General features: G+C 39.5%; 2 protein-coding genes across 2 annotated transcripts in view; both read left to right on the forward strand.

The window, feature by feature from the left end:
• Positions 1–1,217: 1,217 nt before the first annotated feature.
• HRH1 (histamine receptor H1) lies at positions 1,218–2,645 on the forward strand (the record flags this gene model as incomplete). Its single annotated transcript, XM_080625746.1, has 1 exon — positions 1,218–2,645. The coding sequence occupies one exon, from the start codon at positions 1,218–1,220 to the stop codon at positions 2,643–2,645; it is 1,428 nt and encodes a 475-aa protein (XP_080481872.1).
• Positions 2,646–9,850: 7,205 nt separating this feature from the next.
• ATG7 (autophagy related 7) overlaps positions 9,851–27,399 on the forward strand; it is a 93,649-nt gene continuing 76,100 nt past the window's right edge. Inside the window, exons 1-12 of the mRNA XM_080625307.1 lie at positions 9,851–9,881; positions 12,660–12,855; positions 13,087–13,141; positions 14,246–14,363; positions 16,127–16,204; positions 16,793–16,909; positions 18,024–18,173; positions 18,432–18,520; positions 19,151–19,272; positions 20,322–20,412; positions 22,207–22,351; positions 22,891–23,049. Coding sequence (XP_080481433.1) covers positions 12,678–12,855; positions 13,087–13,141; positions 14,246–14,363; positions 16,127–16,204; positions 16,793–16,909; positions 18,024–18,173; positions 18,432–18,520; positions 19,151–19,272; positions 20,322–20,412; positions 22,207–22,351; positions 22,891–23,049 — 1,302 coding nt within the window. The 5' untranslated portion in view covers positions 9,851–9,881; positions 12,660–12,677. The remainder of the gene's footprint in view (positions 9,882–12,659; positions 12,856–13,086; positions 13,142–14,245; positions 14,364–16,126; positions 16,205–16,792; positions 16,910–18,023; positions 18,174–18,431; positions 18,521–19,150; positions 19,273–20,321; positions 20,413–22,206; positions 22,352–22,890; positions 23,050–27,399) is intronic.

Raw genomic sequence — 27,399 nt, forward strand, 5'->3', positions numbered from 1 at the left:
GGTTTGGAGGGACCTTAAAGCTTATTCAGCTCCAACCCCCTGCCACAGGCAGGGACACCTTCCACTAGAGCAGGTTGCTCCAAGCCCCTGTGTCCAACCTGGCCTTGAACACTGCCAGGGGTGGGGCAGCCACAGCTTCTCTGGGCACCCTGTGCCAGTGCCTCAGCACCCTCACAGGGAAGAACTTCTGCCTAAGAGCTCATCTCAGTCTCCCCTTCGGCAGGTTAAAGCCATTACCACTTTAATGAGGTATAATAAGGTAAAACAGTGTCCTGGGTTCAGCAGTAGCAGTCATTTTTCTCCTTCTTAGTAGCTGGTGCAGTGCTGTGTTTTTGACTTTCGGCCTGGGAACAGCTCTGATTAACACCGATGTTTTTAGTTGCTGCTCAGTAATGTTTACTCTGACCAAGGACTTTGTGAGTCTCATGCTCTGCGAGGGAGAAGGGGAAGCCGGGAGGAAGCAGAGACAGGACACCTGACCCAAACTAGCCACAGAGGTATTCCATACCACAGCACGTCATGCCCAGGATGTAGAACTGGGGGCAGTTACTCAGAAGGGTTAGATCACTGCTCGGTCAGGCTGGGTATCGGTCAGTGGGTGGTGAGCGGTTGTATTCTCTTCCCTTGTTAATTCCCTTATCATTATTATTATTGGTGGTAGCAGCAGTGATTTGTGTTATACCTTAGTTACCAGACTGCTCTTATCAAAACCCGTGGGAGTTACATTCTTTCGATTCTCCTCCCCATCCCTCTGGGAGCAGGGGGAGGAAGTGGAGAGGGAGTGAGCGAAAGGCTGCGTGGTTTTTCTGAATTACTGATGGACTTAAAGCACAACAAACAGTGAGAATGGAAATTTCTTCTCCAGATTCTGTGGTCAGAATTACATGAAGCCCCATGAAACACCTCTGCAAACCATTGTGGATTGGCTCATGGAGCTTGCTCCAGTGCTTTTCATAGAACACAAATTAAAATGTTGTAAAACCATGTTATCTGGGAGAGCCCTAAAAGGGACAGTGCTGAGCATAAGCACAGATTAGTTTTATTGTTTTATTTTAGTACTACAGTGATTGAGCACATCTCTTTTCCTTTTTACAGTTGTGGAAATAAAAATCACAAAGCAATCCAGCACTTATTTTCATCCAGGAGAGTAAACCAAGACTGAATTTCCAAGACCTGGACCTCTTCTCTGATTTTCATTCTGTGTTCCTGTGCAAAAGATGTCAAAAAACACTACAGGCAACTCAACTATCAGTCAACCAGCTGTTCTAGGTGTGTTCCTGGGAAGCATTTCACTCATCACTATTGTTATGAATATATTAGTACTATGTGCTGTGAAAACTGAAAAGAAGCTGCAAACTGTTGGCAATTTATACATTGTCAGCCTCTCTATTGCAGATCTGATTGTTGGTTCAGCTGTTATGCCCCTAAACATTGTTTATCTCCTCAATTCTCAGTGGATTCTAGGCTTACCAGCCTGTTTGTTCTGGCTGTCAATGGATTATGTGGCCAGTACTGCATCTATTTTCAATCTCTTCATATTGTGCATTGATCGTTATCGTTCAGTTCAGCAACCACTGAAATATCTCAAGTATAGAACAAAAAGGAGAGCCTCATTAATGATTTTGGGGGTTTGGTTGCTCTCTTTCATGTGGGTCATTCCAATCCTAGGATGGCATGTTTTTGCTAATGATGGGAAAAGGAAAGTAACTGAAACCAAGTGTGAAACTGAATTCTCTGAAGTCACCTGGTTTAAAGTGTTGACAGCCATTGTGAACTTCTACATACCCTCTATCATGATGCTGTGGTTCTACTATAAAATATTCAGAGCTGTTAGAAAACACTGTCAACACCGAGAGCTCATCAATGGATCACATCAGTCTGTCTCAGAAAAAAACTCCAAACATCATCGTAAGACAAAGGACAAGCAAAACATTTGCTTCCAAAATCAAATCTTAGATGAGAACAGCCCTCCCAAATATAAAGAAAGCTCCCCTCAGCCTCAAAATATGGAGGCAGAGCTTCAGTTCAGTAATCCTGACAAGTCTTCAAAGGCATTCGTTGGCAAGAGTAATAGGAAAGTCCTTAAATGGGGCTGTTTCCCTCTCACCACTGCCCAGTCTGAGCCAGGCCAGGAAAATGCAGGAAGGAAGCATGTGTGTGTAACAGAAGAGAAGGAAACTGAAGAGGAGCCTTGCTCACAAGATAGTGACTTAAGTGATGCATCAGACAGCCAGACTTTCAGTGATGAGGTACCTAACGGAGAGCACTCCAGTCCTAACCCTGACAGAGCTGGCAGTCCTCAGGAAAAGACTGAGAACAGGGATTTCAAAGGACTGTCTTACCTGAGGGAAGCCTGGCAAAGTCTGCATGCTCATTCCAAAACACACACTCAAGGACTGCATGTGAACAGGGAGAGGAAAGCAGCTAAGCAGTTAGGGGTCATAATGGCAGCCTTTATGCTGTGCTGGATTCCCTATTTTGTATTGTTTATGGTAATAGCTTTCCATGGGCATGAAAGATTTTCACAGTTACACATGTTCACTATATGGCTTGGCTATGTGAACTCCACCTTGAATCCATTCTTGTATCCTCTTTGTAACCAGAATTTCAAGAAGACATTCAAAAAGATCTTTCACATTCACTGATACTGGTCTGATTTTTTTCAGCTTAAAAGCAGCTCAAGATTCCAACCACCCAAAATGTTCCAGTTTCAAAGACAAACACAATGGGGAACATACATGACTTTGGAAAACTGTAATTGATAAACAAGTGTTAGTAAAAGTGGGAAGTGTGCATTTAACAGCTTTACACAATTGAAGAGGAACTAACTCACATCAAGAATATGAAAAACTCAGGGGCAATCTCAGACCTGATACACTGCTTAAAATTTGATATTACCTCTTTCGTCATGTAGAACAAAAACAAGATACAAATAGAGATCTTCAGTGACTATAAATTATTCAGCTACAGCAAAAGAAGAGATAATGCTTCTGCAATTAGCCAAATATCTTTTCTCTTTGAGCTTAATTAAACACTGAAACGCTGCTTGTGAAGCGAAATCTGCATGTAGAGGTACTTTGCATAGTCAAAGAAAGAAGCTTCAGCTGTTTAAAAAAATCTACCCTATTTATTTATAGCTTCAATCAAATCATAAACTTTTTTGAAATGTCAGGTCATCCTGTAACCTACTGCACCTCTGATACTGTGCTTGCTTCATTTAGACTTGTACATGTTAACTTCACTGAAACAAAAACAGACTGGGTTTTATGTCCTAGAAATTTTGCTAAGACTTTCCGACTCAACCCAGTCTCACTTTTTATTCAGGAAGGGTATGCTGCTGTTTCTAGACTCACAGAATAAAGCTGACTATAGACAACATGTATTTTCTTCTTCCTACAAGCTGGCATGTGCAGTGGCACTACTAATCCATATACCCTTATCTTGTAGTAGGCAAACTGTTATTATAATGAGGCAAACTCATGAGCAACAACTCAAGCTTGCAAAACCAAAACTAAAACACATGAACTGATATATTTAACTGCATTTTATGAATCACGCTATAAATGCTGTAACATTTCAGGAGAAACTCACAAAAATAGAATACGTTGGAAGCGATCTCAGGAAGACGTGTAAGTACAACCTACAGCTCAAAGCTGGGCTGGCTTTTACATTATGTCATGTTGCTCAGGTCCACAACTTGAATGACAAGCATCTGTAAAACCAGCTTCATCTGGAAAAGCTGAGCTCAATGTAGAAATAATGTCCTCACGCTCATTTTATTGTGCCGATGAATTCACCACCTCCTGAATACTATTTTGCTTCTGAAATTGCTCAGCTAGCTTAACAACAAAGTCCTGATGTAACTGGGAATCCTTCAACTGAGTACTGTCAAGATTTTGCTGGGGTGGGTTGAAGGGATGTTCTATGTAGTATCTTCCTTCTCACAAATTTTGGATATAATATACTAACTAAATGCAAAGTATTATCCTCTGTCAATTTTGTCTGAAATTAAACACCTGAATGTTGATAGTTGTATTTAAAGTATTAAATGTTAAATAGAGCCCTAATATATCTGCATTTCAATAAATTGGAAACGTGTTAAAGGAAGAAACTGCAGTCCTTTTTAATGTATCATACAAGGTTCCAAGATTAGCTGACTTTGGTTTCAAGTACCATGCAGGAAAAACTGCAATTAGGGAACTCAAATCTAGGAGGAAAAATACAGAGACAGAATACAGAGGCAGCAAAATTCATTCCAGAATTAAGACAACTTTGCTACTGCAGAAGCTGCATCTGCTCAAATAGTAAAATACCCCTTCTTTTGGACTACAAAGCGGCATCTTTTGAAACATATGCTCTAATCCACTGGCATTTCACAAGCAATTGCTCAGATTCACAGCCATTACCATCTTTTTTTCTACTATGATAGCAACAGCAATTCCAGCTACAATGCATGGTCATTTAGGCAATCCCAGAGGAAATAAGTCAGCTCCAGTTATTAGTGTAGACCGATAAAACAATCTCACCCATGGGCTACCAGGGTTATCAAGAAGTCTTATCTTTTCTGACTTTAACATGTATTCATACACGAAACAGCAACTTAAACAAAATCAGTGAAAATTGGCCTAAAAATTATGATGATTATAACAAAGAATACCTCTGGTACAACTGAAGCACAGAACAGCTAAACCTGGGCAAATAAAGCTGCCTGAATATTTTGTTATTCCCCTTCACTTTTATCCATAATCATGATCTGTGTTAATAATAAAGACAGAGTAAGATCATGGGCTTCTCTGATGTGATACTTATAATAATAAAATAGGAAAATGGGATACTACCTATTTTGAATTTCCAATTTAACAAGATCAAAGTACCTAACAGGGTTTATCAGTTTATTTTACTGAACAGGCAATTCAAATGGCTCTGGATGCAAGAGAAGCAGAGGAAAGCAAATTAGGGTACTAACACGTGACGCCAAGCCTCCTGACAATATTCCAGGCGTGGTTTTCTGTAAAATATTTCCAGTGTTCGCCAGTGAACAAACAAGGTCACAGGACACACACATTTAGGAGAACATAATAAATTCCTTGAAATTTCTTGGACTGGAGTTCTGCTTTGATTAAGGTACGGTGAGAACAACCAACTGTTCTGGAGTACAAGGATTCCGGGTTGAGAGAAACGCAACACAATAAAGAATAATAACTAGTTTATTAATACAGGGAAAATATAGAGGTAACAAAAGATACAGTAAAGGATATTTCTGATGTTTGGTTATCTTACCAACCCCAAGGACCATGTAATGATGATCAGGAAACCAGCTCCGAGAAACATCATCACAGTGCAAGGTGGCAGGCTCAACCTTAGTGGGCATCCCCGTGGAGGCAACATTGACCTGAGTGGTATGAGGTTCTGACTCCGCAATGCATGAGGCTCAGGCCTCTATGTAGGGATTGGTGCACGGACGGGAGGTTGCCAGGAGGGACAGGAACCAGCTGACACTGGGGAGGTGCTTGGGCGGCAGATATAAGGATTGTAACTGTAACTGTATAAAGATTGTAACTGCACACTCATTCTGACACAGGGGGCCAGCCTATGTTGGAAGAAGTGGCTAGCCATACATAGAAAGGTCTCCGAGGGTCTGGACTTTTCCGGGACGTTCTAAAGCGGAACTTCCCACTAAGGAACCAAAGCTGGACTTTCCGGGGAGCAGCCAAAGCAGGACTCTCTGGGGAGGAGCCAAAGCAGACGAACAGCAGACAACTTTTCTGTCTTTGTGTGTTTCACCATGGACCATTATCTACTGTCCCTGACACACCAACCTAGCTTTTGAGAGATAGAAAAGCTCATTCGCACTTATTTTTTGTGTCAATGGTGACATCTAGTGGGCAATGACCAGAATTCTGGGCTTCTGCATTAAATACCGTGTATTGCAGAGATCTATTAAATGCAAGGTGCAATTAGCAAATAGATCCCACTACCTAGTCCATGTTTCTTTCCCCACATTATTTTCAGGAAATGCAGCACTCGATAAAGGAAACATTAGCGTAGGTGCACATTTTGGCTTCATTCCATCATCTAAAAGGACTCCATTACATCCCCTGTGAGCCCACTCTGTGATGCACTTTGTGATAGCACAATAAATGAAAATGACTGAAAGATTCGCTTTAAAAATGTATTTCTAATCTTAAAATATTAATATAGAAGCACCACAGACACAACTGAAAAGTTCTAGAGAAGGTCCCACATTCTGCAGATTGCTGTTACCTTCCCACTGCTTATCAGGCATGCTGGAGTATGAGCCTTCTAACTTAGCTAGGGTGGCTTAAGTTCCTGAAAATGAGGTGTAAGAATACACCTGGAAGTTTCAGTACATACATTCCACCAGAATGAGAATTACTTCATTTGGAAATACCACATTAATACTATGCATACATATTCATTTCTTGTTTATTCATGAAGTAAAATGACAAAATAATTTATTTTCATCAGATTATGTGTATATTGAAGATTAGAAGATAAGAAGAACTATTAATGTTAACACTTCGTGAGAAATAGCTCATAAAAATAGTTTACACTCCTGATACCAAATTCCCAATTAGCTTTAAAAATCAGGTGTACCTGACACTGAAATAAGGCATCTCTAATTCAAAATAGGACAATAGAGTCAGATGTGAGATGTACACCCTACATATGCACAGACACATGAGCACACACACCAGGCTGCTACAAAACTGTGATCTGAGATCTCCAGCAGTTCAAAAGTGTAAGAGTTCCCACTGAAACACGTGTGGTTGTGTATGCTCACAGTTTAAAACCACATTGATACATGGTAAGTCTAACCATGTTTCCATTTTTAACAGTATCTGTATCCATTATCCATATAGTATCTGTATCCATCTGTACCCATATTTAGGTATGTCTACCTAAATATCTTGGGTTTAAATTTGGGTATGTTTCAACTAAACTATTCCTTACAAGAAACACACAGTACCCACTGCTGCACATGTCATTAAAATGAATGCCTCCTGTGTAATTAAATTGAATGCTTTGAGTAAAGTCAAATGCCTTTTGTTGTGATCTGGCATAACTTAGTTTTCCAAACCAACACAGACCTAGGGCCTGACCTCAGGTCTCCTGCCTGGCAATCTAATTTCCTCCTCACCACACACACACATTTACTTCAACTCTGTTCTTCGAGGGGTAATAACTGTTTCTCTGTATCATATCAAAATGTTCAAAGCAGAGGCACTGTGACAGAGAAATCAGGGATGACAGAACAGTTCTGCCAGGTTCTGCTTGTATCTTGTGGTCTTGTTCTCCAAGAATGGTGTGTAAAATTCATTTAAATCCTCAAAAGGAAAGCAATCTATGAACCTAAATAAATATTATTTTTATCAAACTTTTAACAGAAGCTAAACGAAATAGTTCTGAGAAGTCATCTTCTCCAAAACATATTCAGTCCATGGTTGAGTTTGAATCTGCTTCTATTTTATTCTAATCTTCAATTCCAGGATTATTTTCCCTCTCTAAAATTTTGCTTGGGGAAATTGAAAGTACTACCTATGGAATTATGTGCCAAAACCACCCAACATTATGTTTGTTGTTTCTAGAGAGCCTGCCTTCTAGTTGATTGCTATTGTCATGTTTATTACAGACACTTTTATTTGCTTAAAGGAAGATGTCACAAGGTAAACCATACCTACAACAATCAATCAACTCCAGCATAAATCTCAGTGCCCACTGGGCTTTGGTGGGCTTTGCCAGTGCCCATCAGGGCCCATCCTGCCTTCCATTAGCTTTGTTATAGCCACTTTCCAGAGGATCCCAGGCACAGAGATATCTTTGACTGGAACTGCCTCTTTCTCTTATATCTTAAGACTTCACTGTGGTGTGCTCATACGTATACATCAGCAGTTTCATGTGTTAATCTCAAGGTCATTTCCCAGGTCAGCTAGCCTGTATAAAAATGATAGTCCAAGACTGCAAGCCTATCAGATATATCTCCCATACCCCCAAAGCTACAACTGTAGTGCAGAAATCTAGGTCTGATTTCAGGTGTGACACATCTAGTTGAGATACTACAGGGATGTGGGATCATAGAAGAGTGTCCCTCTGCCTTGTATTGGTATTATTTCTCATGACCTATGTTATGAGCTGACAGCTGTTTCATAAACCACATTATAAAACTGGAACCATTCAAAGACTATGAGTCTAAGCTAGGGTATAGTTTGGTGGAGACTGGGGTAACAACATTACAGCTATTTTGATGGGATGCCATTAGTGTTCCCTTTATAGTTCATGTAAAAAGATACTAAAAGACCCTAAAAAGTGACATAATAGAATATTTCCCAGCCTTGGGGAAATAAATTGCAGAACTGAGTTATGAAGTATCCGAGAGAGCAAAGGTACGACCAATACTCATTAAGTGGCATGCAGTATGAGGAACTGCAGAATTTGAGTATGCAATTCAGTTAGATGAAGGCATAGCCTCTCTAGCAAACTTCCCAAGTTTATTCCAGTTTATTTGTGAAATTCCTGGAAAGTCTATTTGGCCCATGCTCCACAGGAAGTCCTCTATCCAAATATCAGGTATAAATCTGAGTATTTAGCAGCACTGAAGATTTCCTCCAATGCTGCCAGAACAGTTGTATTTATATGATCTTACCTGTGCTCATCTGGCTGGTGGCTCTTCCTCTGAGGCTTACTCCCAATTTTGCTGGCCCTTTCTGCAATCTGGGTGTTACTGCAGCCTTCTGTGCTCCAAAACAAAGGCAGCTCTGGCAAATCTGTTTTCCCTGATAGGTAACTGACATGAACTGCCTAAAGAGGCGATGCTTGTTCTGTAGAAAACACACTTTGTGTCCGGGAACTGTGAAAATGGATATGGACTAACCAAGACTTTAGGTTTGAAGGGACCTCTTGATGCCATCTAGTCCAACCTCCAGTTCAGAGCACAGATAACCTCAAAGCTGGATCACGTTATTCAGAGGCTTGTGCAGTCAAGTCACCAAGGATGGAGATTACAAAATCTCTGCAAACCGATTCCTGTGCTTAAGCAGCCACATTTAGGCAGATTTTCTCTACATGTTCATTTGGAACTTTCTTTGTTTTGATATCCACCCTCTTCCTTTCTGCTTTTTGCTGTGCATCTCTGACAATCTGCCTCTGTCTTCTCCACTTTAGGCTACTAAAAGACTTCCATGAAACTCCCTTTGCCTTGATTTCTCCACACAAAGCAAACCTGGCTCTCCCAGCCCCTCATTCTGTATGTTACACCCCCCAGATCACCTTAGTGACCCTTTGCTGGCCTCCACGAGTCTGTGCTCCCTCTCAGCCAGCGAGGTTGAGGGAAGACACGGAATTGGGCACCTCGCTCCAGGCGCAACTGCGTGGCTGCTGAGGAGCGGGAAACGACCACAGCTGAGCGGCCATCGGGTTTCCGCTCACAGCCCATTCTCACAGGGAACCTCTGAGCACTCTCTCACTAGGACAGCAGTGCGGTACGCAAACCACAGCTCCCGCGCAGGGAAAGGCGGATTTTACTTCACGCCGCACTCCGTGTCCCTCGCGGAGCGGCCCTCGCCCCCTTGTCACACGCGGCTACAGTCTGTGGAGACGGGCGGGACGGGCTGAGGTAACGGCGGCGCGCGTCCACGCGCAGGCCGCTCCTCCACAAACCTCGGTGTCTCAGCTAAGACGGTCGAGCGCCTAGCCCGACGGACCGGACCGCCCTGGGCTGAGCGAACCCATCCATTGCGCCTGCGTACCGACAGCCGCCTGGAGCCGGTGCTTGCCCGCCTTCCCCATCACGTGGCCGAGGCAGGGTGACGTCACTTCGCCGTGCCACCAAGCAATGCAGGAAGTGTGGAGCGGGGCAGCCGGTGAGCGGGTCGTATGTGTGTGTTGTGGGGGTGCTGTGCCCAGCCTAGTCCTGCCCGCCCTCGGGCTCCCGCTTCACCCCCGCGCCCCTCCAGGTCGGTGTGTCCCGGGGGTCTCGGGTCGCTGGGACCGTCCCCTGCAGACTCCCGGGCGGGAGCTGCGGCTTCAGTCAGGAGCAAATGGGCGGGCGGGGGCCGCGGCGGTGTGAGGGGTGAGAGGCGGCGGGGCTGCGCTGAGGCGGGGGCTCGCGGAGCGGGTCATCCCCGGAGCCGCTGGCGGCCTCTTTCTGTCAGTGTGGTTATGAGAAATGGGGGAGACTGCCCCGAAAACGGGCTTGGTGACGGACACCAGCCAGGAAGCAGCTCTGTGGAGATGTAGTGGAAATAGTAATTTACTTTGTCACCGAGATACAGAGATCTTCAAAATGGTGAACACGGGACCACAGAGCAGAAAGTTCAGTAGAAAAGCTGTAGATTTTAGGGAATTACGTGAATTTGGTATAAAACCTGTAACTTCATGACGGTTTTAAATGCTGTTAAGCTGCTAATCGTACTTTTTACCGCACGTTAATTATGTTTGTCAAGGGGAAGACAAATATTCCAAGTCCTGGAATGTTTTTCATTTAACGTTTCTCCATTAGATCAGTTTGAAGCGCTTGTATGCTTCAGAACAAGCGCTAGAACTTAGACAAGGGGTAATGCAGTTCCGCTCTGGGTTATCTGCGCTGATCACACGTGTTAAATGTGCTCCCAGTCAGAGAAGTGAGAAGTGTCTGAGGAGTTCTGTCCAACCTGGTCGCTTCAGGCACTCAAAGCTGGGTCCTTCTGAAACTCGAGGTTTGTTCCACGTATAAAATATTGGGGTTTTCGGGGTTTTTTTGGTTTTTTTTTTAGTCTTTATTATTGTATCCTCCTAATGACCATTATTACTACTTGAGGCTGAATGGGTTCCTTTATGCAAGTTCTACAACATGTATACATTTCATCTTCAGGATTCTAAATTTTACTGCACAAATTTACCTTAGCTTACTGATCTTGAATTACGAAAGCATGTAAGTGAGTATTAACATCAAAGTACATTAAAGAATCTTCTCAGAAGTGCTAGCACATCAGAAGTGATTTTATGTGCTGCTCTGCATGTGCATAGCATAGTGAGGCTCCCTGGTTTCATTTCTTCAGTTCTACAATAACTCTTTAGGTGCACTATTAATGAAAATAACAGGGTGTTAAAATTCATTGGTAGTGTGTGCTTTTAGGCACGTCTTTTCAGTGTATGTTATGTAGGTGCTGTCAGCTGGTTGCTTGCTATGTAAAGTGTTTGACTACACATAAGTGTTGGGTATGTCATGTACTTATTTGAGGCCAGGGGAGAGGCAAAATGAAAGCTTTACCTACTTGAAAAGTTGAGAAAAAGACTTGAAGAAAATTCAAAATTAGTAAACTCAGTTAGAATAGAGCTTGTCTTGGCAAGGAAACTAACAACTTTGTGTTCTTTTTTGTTGTTAATTTTCTTAATAAGTCTTAACTAGCACCTTCCCAAGCTTCTGATAAAAAGGGGAGAGGAATGTTAATGGATTAATGTTGAGTAAGCAGCTACTGAACCTTCCAATAGAAATTTCAGTGTGAAAGCCTTGATATCAAGTACCGTGTAATCTGACTCTTACTGGTATGATCTGTATGACAAACAATTGTTTGCTTGGTTTATGCTAAGCTTTCTGTGACATTTAGTTGCAAACAAGATTTTGTAAGGCTTAAGACTTATGTTGTAGTGGAAGTTAAATGTTTGCTACTACTGCTACATCTTACACACAGAAAAGAGTTTAAAGTTCCCATTACCACCAATTCCAGCAGCTCTTAAAAATTAAGAAAATTAAAAAAAGTGTGGGGAGGCAACAAAATGCTGTATTTGCAACGTGCCAGTTAAGGCAAGATGTCATGACAAAACCAAAACATTCAGCTTCCACCTTGAAAAATATGGAAAGCTTCAAGCCTATGTCCAGACCTCCAAATTCCACAACTTACCAGCAAGTAAGGAAAGCATTTACGGTAGAAGGATGAGCTGAGCTGTATAAACTGAACATAAAAGGCGTAGCTGGATTACACTGAAGGCTTTAAGGAAGTATTGCTTAAGGAAAAGCATAGCTGTGTCTTTCAGAGAAGAGCTGGCGATTTGGCAGTATTAAGAAGTTCAACCCACCTCTTGTTCCCTTCCTCATGTCCCAGAAAGCAAGATATAAAAGCATGTAAGCTCTGGTTTTGTTACACAAGTTACTTCACAGGACAATAAAATTGAACTGTTCAAACCAAGCTACAGAACAGTGAAACTGTAGTGCATTATTTAGGTTGCTCTTTGCTGGCTGTAAGACTTCTCTTGGGCTCAGTTTCCCTTTGCTAGCTTTGCTTATTAATTTGTAAAGGCTTTAAGAGTGTTCAATTCTCACCACAGGCTGAGAGTGAAGCCCTAGCAAAATGAAATGTTAGTATCCTAAATAGTAGGAGAAATCATGGAATGTCTGTCAAGAAATCAAATCCTTCTACGCAGCTTGGCCAAATGGAACATGTACTTGCCTTTCATAATTTTACACACGAGAAATTGGAAGGACTTTGCTTGGTCCTTTGAAGTTACTTCTGATCAATGTTTTTAAAAATTTAAGTTAGATGTTCAGAGGAGTAAGGCTTTCTACACTTTAACCCAACAAAATGTTTTAAAATGAAGCTTTAAGTAGTTGTGAGTAATATAGTCAATTGAGTAATACTTACCAGGTGTATCTCCTCTTACAGCAGTCGTTAACTAAAATCATGGCAGCTGCCAGTAGGGAGGTGCACCAGCCTGTAGACCCTGAAATTTCAAAGCTGCAGTTTGCTCCCTTCAGTAGTGCCTTGGATGCAGGATTCTGGCATGAGCTAACCCAGAAGAAACTCAATGAGTACCGATTGGATGAGACCCCCAAAGTTATCAAAGGATACTACTACAATGGTAGGTAGAAATTTAACGTCCTGCTTAGTAGTTTGGGTTTCTCCTGTCGTTCTTCTAAGTATTTGATATTTTGCTTCTAAGTGTTAGATATTTTGCTGAAAGGTTAGAAAACACAGTTGGGTGAGCTGTGAATTCTGATGTGTCTGTGAGTAATTTATAACTTACTTTAACAAAAAGAAGGAAATTTAGGTATTTCACTTTAAAAGAAGCATGTTACTGCTTTTTGTCTAGGTGATCCTTTGGGTTTGCCAGCTCGCTTGACACTGGAGTTTAGTGCCTTTGATATGTAAGTACGTACCATGGTTTGCCTTAATTTGTACATGAAGATACTAATATAACTAAGATAGGAGGAGATATCTTTGTAGTTAGTGTCGTGTTTGGTTTATATTGGTGGATTATAAAGTTGTAAGTCACTGAAATTACTTTCTCTGCCTTGCTTGGCAAGGATGCTGGGAGCCTAGATAGGCTTTGTGCATTTTGGCATGATTTCTTAGGAGATATTATTTCATTAATTGTTATGGAAAAGCTTTTAGGTACAATACTAAAAGTGTATGCAGCAAAGAGATTGGAAGAAAGCTGTGACATTGGAACAGGAATTTCAGGTTGGAGAAAATGGATGGTACCATGGTATGCTCTCAGATGTTATGATGAACTTCTAATTATGAAAGGCCAATTTATGTCATGTGTAGACTTTAGACAATCATGAAGAATTCCCTTTCAGCTTTCTAAAGTTTGGAAACTACATCAGGAGTATTTATTATTTATCTTTAACATTTGCTGTGTTTGAGTTTTAGCAGTGGTCAGAAATATATCTGTTTAAGAGAACGGTGTTTAAAGAGTCAATGAAATCAATCAGATCTATCATTTAAGGGAATATTGCAGGGTTCTTACCTAATTTACATTCAAAAAGGGAGGGGGAAATACATACTGTGTTTAAAAACAGCTTCTTCAGGTGATGATGTTACAAACTATAAAAGCTACTCAGTCTTTTGTCTGGTTAGGCTTCCTTTGGTATGTTTTTAACCATAAAATTTTTACTGAACAGCTCTTTATATGAACAAAATACATCTAAAGTTAAGTCTTGATTTGTTTTTTTCTTAGTGAAAAATCCCATTTGTCATGGATAGTTTATATTTGGTAAGAATTTAGAAATCTTCAATCTGTGATTTAATGCCACCTTGCCTGATGTATTTTTGAAGTCATAATGTAGATGCGTATTTGCATGGGTTATTATACCAAACCATGTTCAATAAAGCATTACGGTCATAAAAATGTTTTCATTAGAACTGTTGTTTACTTTTGCTACTATGCCTCAAAATTTGATAATGTTAGGGCAACTTTACACTGTAAATTAGCTACTACCACTGATAGGTTTTTTTCTGTTATTCAGGAATGCTTCAACACCCGCACGTTGCTGTCCTGCTTTAGGAACATTGTATAATACCAATACTTTTGAGACTTTCAAATCCTGTGATAAGAAGTTACTTCTGGAAAAAGAAGCAAATGAGGTAAGATTAAAACTCAAATGAACTGGTAAAAAGGACTTGGAAATAAGCAGTGAAGTGCTTTATAGTCTCTGCCTCAAATATTGGAGATACTGTCCGTACTCACCCATACAGTAGCCTCAGGATTTAACTTATTCTGGAGAGCAGCCCTGCGCAGAAGGACTTGGGGGTGTTGATCAAAGAGAAAATGAACATGAGCCAGCAGTGCGCGCTCGCAGCCCAGAAAGCCAACCGCATCCTGGGATGCATCAAGAGGAGCGTGACCAGCAGGTCAAAGGAGGTGATCCTGCCCCTCTACTCTGCTCTCGTGAGACCTCACTTGGAGCATTGTGTGCAGTTCTGGTGTCCTCAACATAAAAAGGACATGGAACTGTTGGAACAAGTCCAGAGGAGGCCACGAGAATGATCAGGGGACTGGAGCACCTCCTGTATGAAGATAGGCTGAGAAAGTTGGGGCTGTTCAGCCTGGAGAAGAGAAGGCTGCGTGGAGACCTCAGAGCAGCCTTCCAGTATCTGAAGGGGGCCTACAAGGATGCTGGGGATCGTCAGGGACTGTAGTGACAGGACAAGGGGTAATGGGTTAAAACTTAAACAGGGAATTTTAGATTGGATCTAAGGAAGAAATTCTTTACTGAGAGGGTGGTGAGGCACTGGAATGGGTTGCCCAGGGAGGTTGTGAATGCTCCATCCTTGGCGGTGTTCAAGGCCAGGTTGGACAGAGCCTTGGGTGCCATGGTTTAGTGTGAGGTGTCCCTGCCCATGGCAGGGGGGTTGGAACTGGATGATCTTAAGGTCCTTTCCAACCCTAACTATTCTATGATTCTATGAATAGTTCAATGTTTGCTTTTCACTGATCTTTTACAAGAGAGTAGAAAGTAGTTAATTATTCTTGGAGACTTCATTCAGTGTTCTACTAGGCCAATTTTTAAGCTAAACAGTGCCATTTGTATTCCGGAGAGCATGTTTTTAACATTTGTTTTAACACCCAGAAACTAGGAAATGCTCAGTTTAAACTTTAGATTACTGCAATACATCTGGGTAATGAGGTGATGGGGAAGCTCCAGAACAGCAGGAGGACTGAGCTAAAGCAAGGGAAAGATGTCTGTCAAAGAAAGGGACTAGCCTGCTTGCATTGTAACCAAATTAAATGGCATGGCTTGGTGAGACGTGAAAGTCAAACTAAGGCAACATCTTTTCATTCTGAGACACTTTGCTTTGACCAGTCCTTGACTCCTTTGATTAGATTAAATAACTTCTTATCTCAACAAGGTGAAATGTACTGCCTTCTTCTAAGCCTTCATTTTTTGGTTGAGTTTCCTTAGAACCTTATTCAAATTTCTAGTACCTATAGATCCCATGAATGAAAAAGATGAAAACACCATAAAAGGCTATATTAATACCACAGTATGTTCTACAGGTGCTAGTGTTAGTATCTCATATACATGAGGGACTGTTCCTGATGAGGTTGGTTTTGTTTTGTTGATGTTCCATGCTTGATACATGAACTAATGCTCCTTTTGTTGCCTTGCTGCCATATTTTTTGTGTTGCAGAGTTCATGTTTGTGTCTTACCTCTAGAATCCTTCTAGCATAGATAATAGCGTGGCCGAGATCCGTTAAGGAAAGATCAGAGTGTGTTACAGGGAACGTCAATTCAGTGTTTTAAAGGCAGCTGGAAGAGTTAAAGATTTCAGCAGCTGTTCTCATCCTACTTCTGTTTTGTTTCTCTGCCCTTTTTGTTCTGTCTTGTCCACACAATCACTACAGATATGGAAATCAATAAAATCTGGAACTGCTCTGGAAAACCCCATGCTCTTGAACAGGTTCCTGCTGCTGACATTTGCAGTAAGTAAAGATAACATGTCTCATACTGAGAGCGTTGTACTGGAAATGATGAAGTAGGTTTTTCTGAAATGCTGTTAGTATTAGCATATCGATGTTGTCAGGATCATTTTCAGACATCTTAAAATGTCTGAAAACATTTAAAAAACCCTTAAAAAGCCATTCTTACATACAGATACAAAATATTTTAGGATGAATCCTTTAAAAAATGCTGGTACCATCTCATTATTTTGTACAAATGTATAAGATTATCTGTTGACCTTAGAGTTGTTAGTAAAAGTAGAACAGCTGTTTTAAGTTTAACAACTTGAAAGTTTCAATCAGTAATGCTCCAGGTGACCAAACTTGAGGAAGTTTATGCACAGTATCTGTTAAAGTCTGAAATAAAAACATAGAGAAGGGGAAGTCTTCTAGTACTTTTTTATTGTTTTCTAAAGTCATGACACAGTGCCTTATGAAGTGTGGAGCACTGTGGTTAATATAGTTAGTATCATCAACCATCAGTGTTATGATCAGTATTTGAAACCAGTATTTACTTTGATTGATGTCTTTATTGTCTAATTTTCCCCCTTTTTTTTTTTTTTTCCCCAGGATTTAAAAAAGTACCACTTTTATTACTGGTTTTGCTACCCTGCTCTCTGCTTCCCTGATGGAATCCATATAGTTCAGAAACCAGTGTGTCTTGGTAACAGGTTCCCATTAAATCAGGTATTCAAAATACTAGATGTTGTGAGTCTGTAACATTAAGCAGTTTTCTGGGCTGTAAAACTTAATATTTTTGTTAGCACATACTGAATTAACTTGAGAATCTAATTTCTTTAAAAATCTTCACTTCTTTTAGTTTCCATGTAGTATTCTTATTCACCTATTTTTCCATTATTATATAAAATCTCTCAGCTTAAAATCCCTTCAGCTGTATTGATTTAGGGCAAACAAATTCTTGAAGAGGTGGTTTTGTATATTTTCATTATTATATGCAGCTTATTGAATATATGGGTTTTGAAACTCATTTTTTAAGAAACTTTATTTAAAGGGCATCCCCTGGCAGAGCTAAGTCATGAGCAATTACAAGATTGTTAATAAAACACATGGTTGGACAAGAAAAAGAAGTGGATAAGGAGTATTACTTTTTTCTAGGAGAAAAGTTAGCAAATTTTTGCTGTTTCTTTCATATTACAGTGCAAAAGGATGAAAAAAAAGACAAATGTTTGCTTACATATGCCTTTTTGCTTTGCATAACCTTGAATGTCTTTTTAATGGCATAATAATCAATAAGAAACAGTTTAGGATTTCTCAGTGAAAAATATTTAGTTCCCTTCTTCTCGGAAGACCCTCATTAATTCTATAGCAATAAATAGTGCAAAAATATTTTGCATGATCGAAAGAGTTTCAACTAAACACTGAAAATATGTGTAATAAATTGAGTGAGTCTTAGTCCCTGTGCTAATAATAGAGGGTCAGATTTACCTTCTTATAAAGCTACTGTGGTTATCAGAATAAGATTTTTACCTTAGTACAATTTCTATTGATAGGTCAGTTTGCAGCAGTGATAATGCTCTGGTTTAAATTTGCATTGACATGTGCTCTTTTAGCAGCTGAATTTTTGATCTCGAGTCTTGTGGTCATAATGGGCTTTACAGCTTCTGTATCAGCTACGTTTTAAGATGGAGTGAGCTACCCTTCCCAGATCACAGAATCATAGGATGGTCAGGGTTGGAAGGGACCTTAAAGATCATCCGGTTCCTTCCACTGCTAAAACACTCTCTGTGGTTCTGTATAAGATGGTTAAAACTGTTGATTACAGTTGGCTTTTTGCTTTTAGATTCAAGCACTTCAGAAAGCCTATGATGAACTTTGCCAGAAAGAGGGGGTTACAGCCTTGCCTTATTTTTTAATCAAGTATCATGGCAATTCTGTTGAGATATCTCTACTGAAAAAGTGGGATGGTTTCTTCCAAGACCAAGGGGGAAAGGTAATGAGAATTTTGTGTGCTTTTATAATCTAAAAATGTTTAATTTACAAATGGTTTGAAAAATGTTTGAAAAAGCTGTGGCAAACGCTTGGCTGAATTCTAGTGTCACAATGTATTAAACATTTGCAAATACATAAAAGATGTGTGGGGGCCCTCTCTGTCCTGCAGTTTTATGTTAAAAAGGCCAGATAAGTTGTACTGTGAACTGAATATCAGTATGGATAGATGAATTCTCATTTAGAGCAATTTTATTTGCAGGTGACAGTTGGAGTTTATGATCCATGTAACTTATCCCAATATCCAGGATGGCCACTGAGAAATTTCCTGATCCTGGCAGCCCACAGATGGTATCTATTTAATTTTTTCCCCCAAACATTGTTTATGGTTGACATCAAATTAACATTGCTCCCCCCCATGGTACTTTACTGGTATCACCCACCTGAGATTTAACTTTCAACATTTTAACTTACCTTTGGTGATTTTGATTTTGCGTATTATTCTGTTTTTTACTTCTGACATTCACAAGTTCCTGTTATTCCTAATCCTGATGTTCATGCATTTACCTGGAAATGTTTCAGACCCTGCAGTCCCTTATACCTGTTTCAAAAAACGGCACAATATCAAGAATGAGAAGGATCTTGCCTGTGTCATGGCAGAGTACGTCATGTCACCTGATGCACGCTCTAGTGCTTCAATGCTTCTGATTCCACTAAATGCTGTTTGATTGGCAGCATTGTATAAATGATAGAGGGCAGTCAGTGACATTTCTTTAGAGCTATTTCACAACAAACTTATCATTTTCACACCCTAAGCAATTGTTTTCTTAATTCCTGATAAGAAAACCAGTTTTCCAGTGCTAACAGAAAAAAACTTATTCACAATCTGCACTGAGTCTCTGTGAAATAGTGAAAAAGAAGTCCCTTTCCTATTGAAGAAGTTGCATGTGTCTCTCTCTATCTTTTCTTTTTTAATGGTAGGGGCAGCCTTCTCCAGTCACTTGAAGTGCTCTGCTTCAGAGATAGGACCATGCAAGGAGTGAGAGACATAACACATAGCATTATCTTTGAAATAAAACTTCCAGAGAGAGCCCTTGGCCCAGGTAAGCCACTTAAAAAAATTCTTTCAATTGTTTTTTCCCCCTCCTCAATCACTGTAAAGATGGAAAAAAATAAATGGATACAAAGTCATTACTTATGCTGAGGTATTTCAAATGGATTTGAAATGGTTTGAATTTCTGTTAAGTATCTATAAAGGAAATAATTTATTCTTAGAAGAACCCCCACCATATTCTAGTAATTTTTTCCTCCTTCAGTTGTGTTCCTAATTTACAGAAGAAGCAAAGTCCTTCTGGTGTCATATGAAACGCAAACTCAGGCAATCAGCAAGTAGTTTCTTTCTTGTCAAATTTGTATGCTATTCCTCAAATAGAGAAAATGTATATGCTAGTGAATTTGTGTTGCAAACTTTCTGTAGATGTCTAAAATGGTAGAAGCCTGCTATAGCGTGGAATTGTTAGTTCAATCCCATAGTGAGGTAGGCAGATGTATTTTAAAGCAATAAACTCGTAACATTAGAAAATAATCTGAAACTTAATTTATGAATACAGGGCAGCACCACAAAACTCCTCTGCCTCATCCAAGAAGTTCTGAATGCTTTACATCTCATCCTTGTGAATTATTTAATTATTATAGAATTAGGGTATATAATTCTATACTGAATTTATAGATGGGGTTTAGGGAACATGAAGATGGTTGAACTTGGCAAAATTTATGAAGTTCTGAATGCTGATCTTCCTTAGTTTTAAATGTAGCAGTGCGTTTGACATTAAACATCCGGAGGCTTGATGAGGAATGATGCCATCTCTGTCCAAGGTTGGAAGCAAGCTGGACAGGCAAAAGTAGCACATTGGGCAACTGAGAATAAAGCACTTATCCAATAAGCAGTGCTTTCAGTTGATATAAAGCAGCAAAATATGTATTGTAACATATACTAGATGTTAAGATACAGATTATTTACTTACAGGTTCAGAATTTGTGGAATTTTTTTCCAATAGGGTTAAATAAAATATCCTGTGACATTAACATTTCAATTTTTCTTCTTTTTCCTTTTTTTTTTTTTTTTTTTTTTTTTGTAAATATATCAAATTAGACTGTCCAAAAGCTGTTGGATGGGAGAAAAACCAAAAGGGAGGGATGGGTCCAAGGATGGTGAATCTCAGTGAATGCATGGATCCAAAAAGGTTTGTTCATTATCTTTTAAGCCATTAGCAAGTTGAAATGGGAAATGCAAGGACTGTCTGTCTCTGTTAGGTAGTAATCTACAGGAACACATAAACTGTCTATTGTTTTGATAGTCCTATTGGGGATGAAGGCTTTAATAGATCAGAGTGTTCTGAATGCAGCAGAAATGTTTGCAGTTTCTGACTGTAGCTCAAAATTTCAAGCGCATTATATTTAAAATGGAGTGGATATAGGTCACAGTGTTACAAGCCTGTGTGTTTCATTGAATTCTATAACGTGCAGATTATTAGTCAAAATAATCATGGAGGAAAGTTCAGCCTTTGTCAGAGTGTAACAGGAAAAAGAGCTCAGGAAACATGACAGTAATTTTTATCATCCTGCACATAATCTATGGGAAACAGCTTGAAAACAGTCTAAACTATACAGCCTCTTGGCTCATCAGCTTTGACTGACTTTGAAAAACTGCAGGAGCGTGGTGATCTAATGATTTAGGTTACCATAGTTCACCTATCAAGGTCAGCCATTTTTGTCTTGCAGTTGTGGCAATTCATAGTATGTTCATAGACTTTAGAGAAGGTTCATATGAGGGCTCTTAATTCTTTGAGTAAATGTAATGTGACCTTTATTTCTGTGTGTGCTCCCTTCTCTTAATTTCCATGGAGACATGTTGGTAATATGCCAACCTTGCCAATTGCAATCTTAAATCCTTGTTAAACAAACAATTTACTGCACACTGCAAATTTCCTTTATGATATATAAAGGAAAGAAACCATCAGGAATCTTAAGAACTGTGATGACCTGACTTGAAAGTTTTAACACCCTGTGTTCTGATGAATATAAAAACCTGACAATAGGTTGAGCATGGATTTCCTACCTCATTTTCCTTCTAAATTTTCCCCACAGAAGATTGCCCACATTCTTTAGGGATTAGTGTAGTATTTAATGTTAAGGACAGATGTAACTGAATACAGAAACCAGATAATCTAAAAAACAAACAAAAGTTTATGGACAAATGGTCTGTGTCTTATCACTCAGCTTGGCAGGAGTCTTGGCCAAGGCGCTATTTTTATTTTCATGCTTGCATCGATTTTGTTACCAAAATTTGAGTTTTGGGTTGTTACATTTTTGAGAAGCCCTTACAAACGTGTTCCGATTCCTAAGGCAGTATGTGGCTGTAGTAGACTTCTACACCAAGCGCAGGGTAGCCAGCTGGCACACTCCTGTCTGCCCTAGCTTTTCAAAGAGAATGTTTTCTTAGCAGAATTTCCTGGTTAATAACCATCTTGTCAAATGTCTGCAAACTGGTTGGTTTGTTTCTTTGTTTTTAAGCTTCTGCTGTCTTTCTACTCTTGTTTCAGTAGTGATTTACTCTTCTGTTTTAAAGCACAGCTTTTATAAGCAAAGTTCATTAGCCGTGTTTGGCCAACACCTTGTTTACAAGGAACCATTTATGTATTTACGTAGAATTGACTTTGGCATCTTCTTTTTGCATGTTTTTCTGTTTAGCTGATAGCCAGAATGGTTAAATTTTCATGGGTAGGACCCGCATGACCATACTGCATGTGTCACAAGAACAAGCAGTGTAAAAAATGCCTCATCTCCTTTACATATACCTTATTATTATGTTGAAGTATGCTTCTGGGACTTCGGTTTTTCATGTTACCTGTAAATTGAATTGTTGAATTCTTTCCTTAAAAAAAAATATTGAACTTCTTGAGTTGGAATAGAAGTAATTGCTTTGTTGGAGGAAGACAAGAACATTCAGAAGTGTGTTGCTCTTTTTCATGGTATAGGTTAGCAGAATCATCAGTGGATCTGAATTTGAAATTGATGTGCTGGAGGTTGGTGCCTACTCTTGATTTGGAAAAAATTGTGTCTGCCAAGTGTCTGCTGCTAGGAGCTGGTACGCTAGGTTGTAGTGTTGCAAGGACCTTGATGGTAAGTCCTGAGTTAATCTTAAAACTAATCTGTTTCTCATAAATTCTATATGATTTTTGGGGTTTTTTTTTGAGCAGCTGCCATGGAAGGTAAGAGAAAAGTAGAATTCGTTTGTATTAAAATAGACAAAATTCATATTAGTTGCTACTACAATTTGCAGGGAAGAGGCAAGATCTGTAGCCAATAGAAATAAGTTCTGCTAATAGTAGATAGTAAGAGAACCTTAACAGAATAGTAATCTGTTTTAAATTTACATAAAAAAGATTGAACAAGAATTTCTGGAACAAATTAATGAGCAAATTCACAGTGAAGCACTTGTAAATATCAGCTCAGTTACTTACTACTTTTCTATAGGGTTTTGATGGATTACTGTTAAATAGCATATTCATACAGACCAAATTTTCTGTTCTGTTATTTCAGTGCAAGTACAAGGTTGCTGCTGTGAGTAGACAAAACTCTTCTTGAGTTCCTGGCATTACTCAAAAGTATACTAAGAAGCCCATTGTACTTATTGTCATTTAAATTACTTTCTTGTTTAGGGTTGGGGAGTCAGGAAGATTACATTTGTGGACAATGCAAAGATCTCTTATTCCAACCCAGTACGACAGCCACTGTATGAATTTGAAGACTGTCTTAGTGGTGGGAAGGCCAAGGCACTTGCGGCAGCAGACAGACTGCAGAAAATCTTCCCAGGAGTGGTAAGATTAGTGCTTAAAATGTGTTAACATCTTCCTTCGAAGAGAACCAGTGACTTTAAATGACTAGTCCAAGTTCTAGTAATTAAGCATTATTATGAGTGGAAAAATACCTGTTAGATGTCATTGAGAGAGACAATGTTGTAACAGTGGAATATAATTAGGGATCATCTGAATAATCTTGTAGGTCGCCGGTGATGAAGTAAAATTTCACTGTCTCGTATGTCCTAAGGAACTTTCAGTAATGGCAGCTGTTAATACCATGTTCTCCTTTTCTGCTCTTAAGTGTGAGTTTAGACCCATTAGTTGTCTATTATGGGAGCAGAAAGTCTTGAGGGCAGTAATAAATGTATGGTTGAGATTTCCTTTTATCTTTTACACTCAATATTTGCATTCTTGTTGGAGTTTCTGTTCTGCATTAACGGCAAGTATCTTAATCTTTAACTTCCAGAAAAGGGAAGTAGTTTGTAGCAGCCTGGAGAAGTGTTGGTCTTTGACCAAAGTACTCTTCTTTTTGGGAGTAATAACTTCCTATCAAAATGAGGTAGCAGAAAGGGAACAAGACAAGATGTTGTTTTAGAAGCTTTATGATGAAAGACCCATTAATGCAGCCTTTATCCTCGTTGACTCCAGAGTTGTGCATCATATGAACATTAGTCAGTGCGCAAGTTCAAGCACACCTGGTTTTCAGTGCTGAAAAAAGTAGATTAAAAAAGCCCAACCTTGTAAATATTTGCAGTTCTCTACATTTCAGTCTTTGTTTGGGGGAAGAATCGATCTGGCCTGCAGTTTCTCTATCATGAAGAAAATTTGTTCTGTTCATTTGACATACATGCGATAGAAGTAATTCAGTGGTTTATAGCTTTTGCTTTGGACTTGAGGCTTGGAATTGGTAGCTGTAGTTGCTCAGCTGGCAAACTGTATCTTAACCACTCAGTGTAGTAAGAATGAGTTATGTATACTTACAGTGCAACTCTGTAAGTAAGAGTTATGAACAGTGGAATATAGATTGTTTTGTAGTTGATGATGATCGATGCCGTGAACAGCTTCATACAATATAATTTCTAAACAATTTCAGGTTCATTTAATTTGACCCAAGGATTGCTCTCTGCTTTTGTTCTGTTTTCTTCTGTTGATCTTATGATTGTCATTATTTATTAAAACAGTGTTAGTATTAAGTAGTAATTCAATGAATATTTGAATATTGATGATCCCTGGTACATAAAAATACTAAACATTTCACTTTCAGAGCCGTACACAAAGAAATCAGAAGAAGCTCTCTGAAAGTTCCTTTAATTGTATTTACCCTTACTGCACTGTAGTGTTTCTGTCACTTGGAAATTATTAGCTATAGAAATACTAAGTAGCAGAACAAGTACAGAAAAGAAAGCATCTGTGTGGTATCACCTAGAGCACTAATATGATGCTAACTAGGATTTATCACGTGATTTCTTGCTTTTTGAGCCTGACAAAATGAACACAGGACTATTAAGAGAGTAGTTTTAATTGAAAGAAATAGAAGCTGTTTGTGAAATCCTGAATGATACAGTTTTGCATCAGAAATTGGTGTCAGGAGTTTTCTTGTTAGAAATAACCAAAGCAGCAAAAGACCAGGCTGTGCTCTGGAGTCTTGAGATTGGGATGAAGCTTAAAACAGTAGTTAGATATAACCTGCAGAAGAGTTTCCAGTGATAAGGGGAACCAGTAACAATGGTTTACTGAGCCTGTATCAATTAGTGTTAGGGCATTTGGTATATATAGGAAAAAACACAATGTTCCTGTGCAGTAATAGCGTATACAACATGCAACCCACTCTGTGTATATTTTCTTCTGTCATACCCCTCAAGTATTCTGCATCTACTACTGCTTTCTTAGCACAGTGTTATGCATTCTGATATTTTCTCATGCCATGCATTGGGTCCATCTTGATCAGCCTTCAGTGGTACTTAAACTTAGTTTCATAGCTTTGTGCACAAATGAGGAGAAAGTTGTTGCGCAGACCCCATGTATTCTTACGATAGACTGTTTCTAAAGAATTTTCAGTGAAACTCATTTCTCCAGTAACTCATGGAGAAGAGGTCTCATGTTTGACCATCAGTAAATATACACAGAGAGAACATCTTGGCATTAACAGCAATTAATGAGGCTTAACAGTAAAAACTGTTTCAAGCAGTTAATATCATGCTAACAGCATGCGAGAGGGGTGGGAGTCGGGCGGCAAGCCAAGCACAGGGACTGACAGTCTCTAATTAGCCTGGGTAGAGTCCTAGTGCTTTGGGACCATTTGGACAGTGAAGCTGCTGTAACTGGAAATTCTTATAACCCAGCTGACTTTGCTAGACTTCTCAAACTGCAGCTGTATCTGCACTGCAGACTGTGCTGCTGCTCCTTACCAACCCCATACTCAGCAGTGGAAATGCCTTTGAGTAAAATGATCAGTTGTCCTGCATTTCGAACCTGCTGCTTTCTCTCATACTGAAGAAGTAGCCAAAGCTGTCTCTTGCTGTTTGGAAACCCACACAGTCCTGAAGCCTCTGGGTATCCAAGCAGCAATGCTGGTTCTGAAGGTGTTTCTGGATATTTGGGTTTGCATTTCTGTGCAATTCACTGGCAGTCTAATTTCCTGACTCTTGATTTCAGTGTGAGTAGTATTTCCCACACAAAATGCAGTTTCTCCTGGTTGACTTTGAAATGCTGGACTGCTCAATGTGAATTCTTCTTTATTGTTTTTAATTTTACATCCTTTCTAGTTGGAAGAGCAACCACCTCATCATCGCAAACAAAACGAGGAATGCTTTGGCAAGGAGCTTTGATTTGTTTCTTTCCACTTCTAAGAATATCAATAGCTGTAGCTTAGAGTTTTACAATAAAAAAGAAGGGAGAACATGGAAATAGCAGAGTTCATGGATTCACAGCCTTTCACTGCAAGTAGGTAATGCACAGACTAATTTGGGTAGCTGCTGTGGAGTTTAACTTCACTGCATCACTTACACGATCATTTCCTGAACTATTCCGACAGGGAACTCCGGTGTATTCAGTATTTTGTCATCCTTTGTTCTATACTGCATTGTGAGCACTTTGTGTAGCTATTTCCAGTGGAACAGTTTACTGATGGCAGCATCTTTGTTTTCTGTGCACCTGCTGCCCATGGCACAAATGTGACCAGGTTCGTATATTAAAATCCATTGAGCACAGGTGATACCTTCAAAGTGATGTGTGCCATGGTTTAACCAAAAATGCAGAAAGTGAATAGAAATGTGAATAAAAATGAGAGAGATGGCAGCACCATAAATTGCAATATCTTGATGTCTGTTTGCTTTAAACAAAAGCATTGGGGTTTTGAGCACAGCTTTGGTCAGCTGTCAATCAAGTGGTGAAAAGTGCATCATCTTTTATGAGTTTACACATGTCAACATACAGTCCCTTTTTTAATAGAAACATGATTCTAATACTTTATGGGATGATAACTAAATATTTTGGTTTGGGTAATTTAAAATCATTTATTAGTATGAAGGTTCTGGCTGTAAAAGTGTACCTCAGCTGCTTTTGGTAGTGAGTGATTTCTTTTTTTCATGAGACAGTTACTTGAATAAAATTGAAGCCATTAACGTTACTATATGTGTGTATTCCTACAGCTACAGACACTGGATAGTTTTGTTCTGAATTCTGGGAAGATTTTATTATTTTACATACCTTGTTACCATATTTCCATGCAAACAGTGTTCAACTTACTTGTTTACTTGTTATTTTGTGGAACAAAAGTCCCCAACAGTGTCAGTTATACTGATCTGATCAGTCAGCACTTGTATGCAGTACAGGAGCTTGGTAAGTTATCCATAATACATAAATACACTTCTCAAATACAGCATGGATTAAGTTTTGTGTTTCTGCCACAGGTTTTTGGAGGAGATGATGACAATAAAGGTAAAACCTCCTCCAGCAATTACCCAGTGTCTGTGCTGCTGACACAGAGCTGTCCCCAGTGGGAAACAGTGGAGCTACCTTGTTAACAGCATGCTAGATCACTGTGGGCTTCACATTTTTCCCCTTGGAGGTGGGGGGAAGGAGAGGGGGGGAAAAAAGATGCATCCTTTGGTATGGTTAGTGCAGACCTCACCCAGATTTATTTCTCCAAGCTGCTCTATGTGTCTGTTTATCATCAGGGATATTTATGATGCTCAGAATGTATACTTTATCCTTGTGGTTATTGGGCTCATCTGGATTTAGGAGTTGTGCATGTAATTGGTCAATTCAAAAGCACATTCCACCAATCCTCTTTTCCTCTCTTCCTATGCAATTTTATGTGTGGTTCACCTAGCTTTTAAATTTTGGCATTTAAATTCTTAGCTGCTC

This window comes from Psittacula echo, assembly GCF_963264785.1.
Source record: "Psittacula echo genome assembly, chromosome: 9".
In the NCBI taxonomy this organism is placed as follows: domain Eukaryota; kingdom Metazoa; phylum Chordata; class Aves; order Psittaciformes; family Psittacidae; genus Psittacula; species Psittacula echo.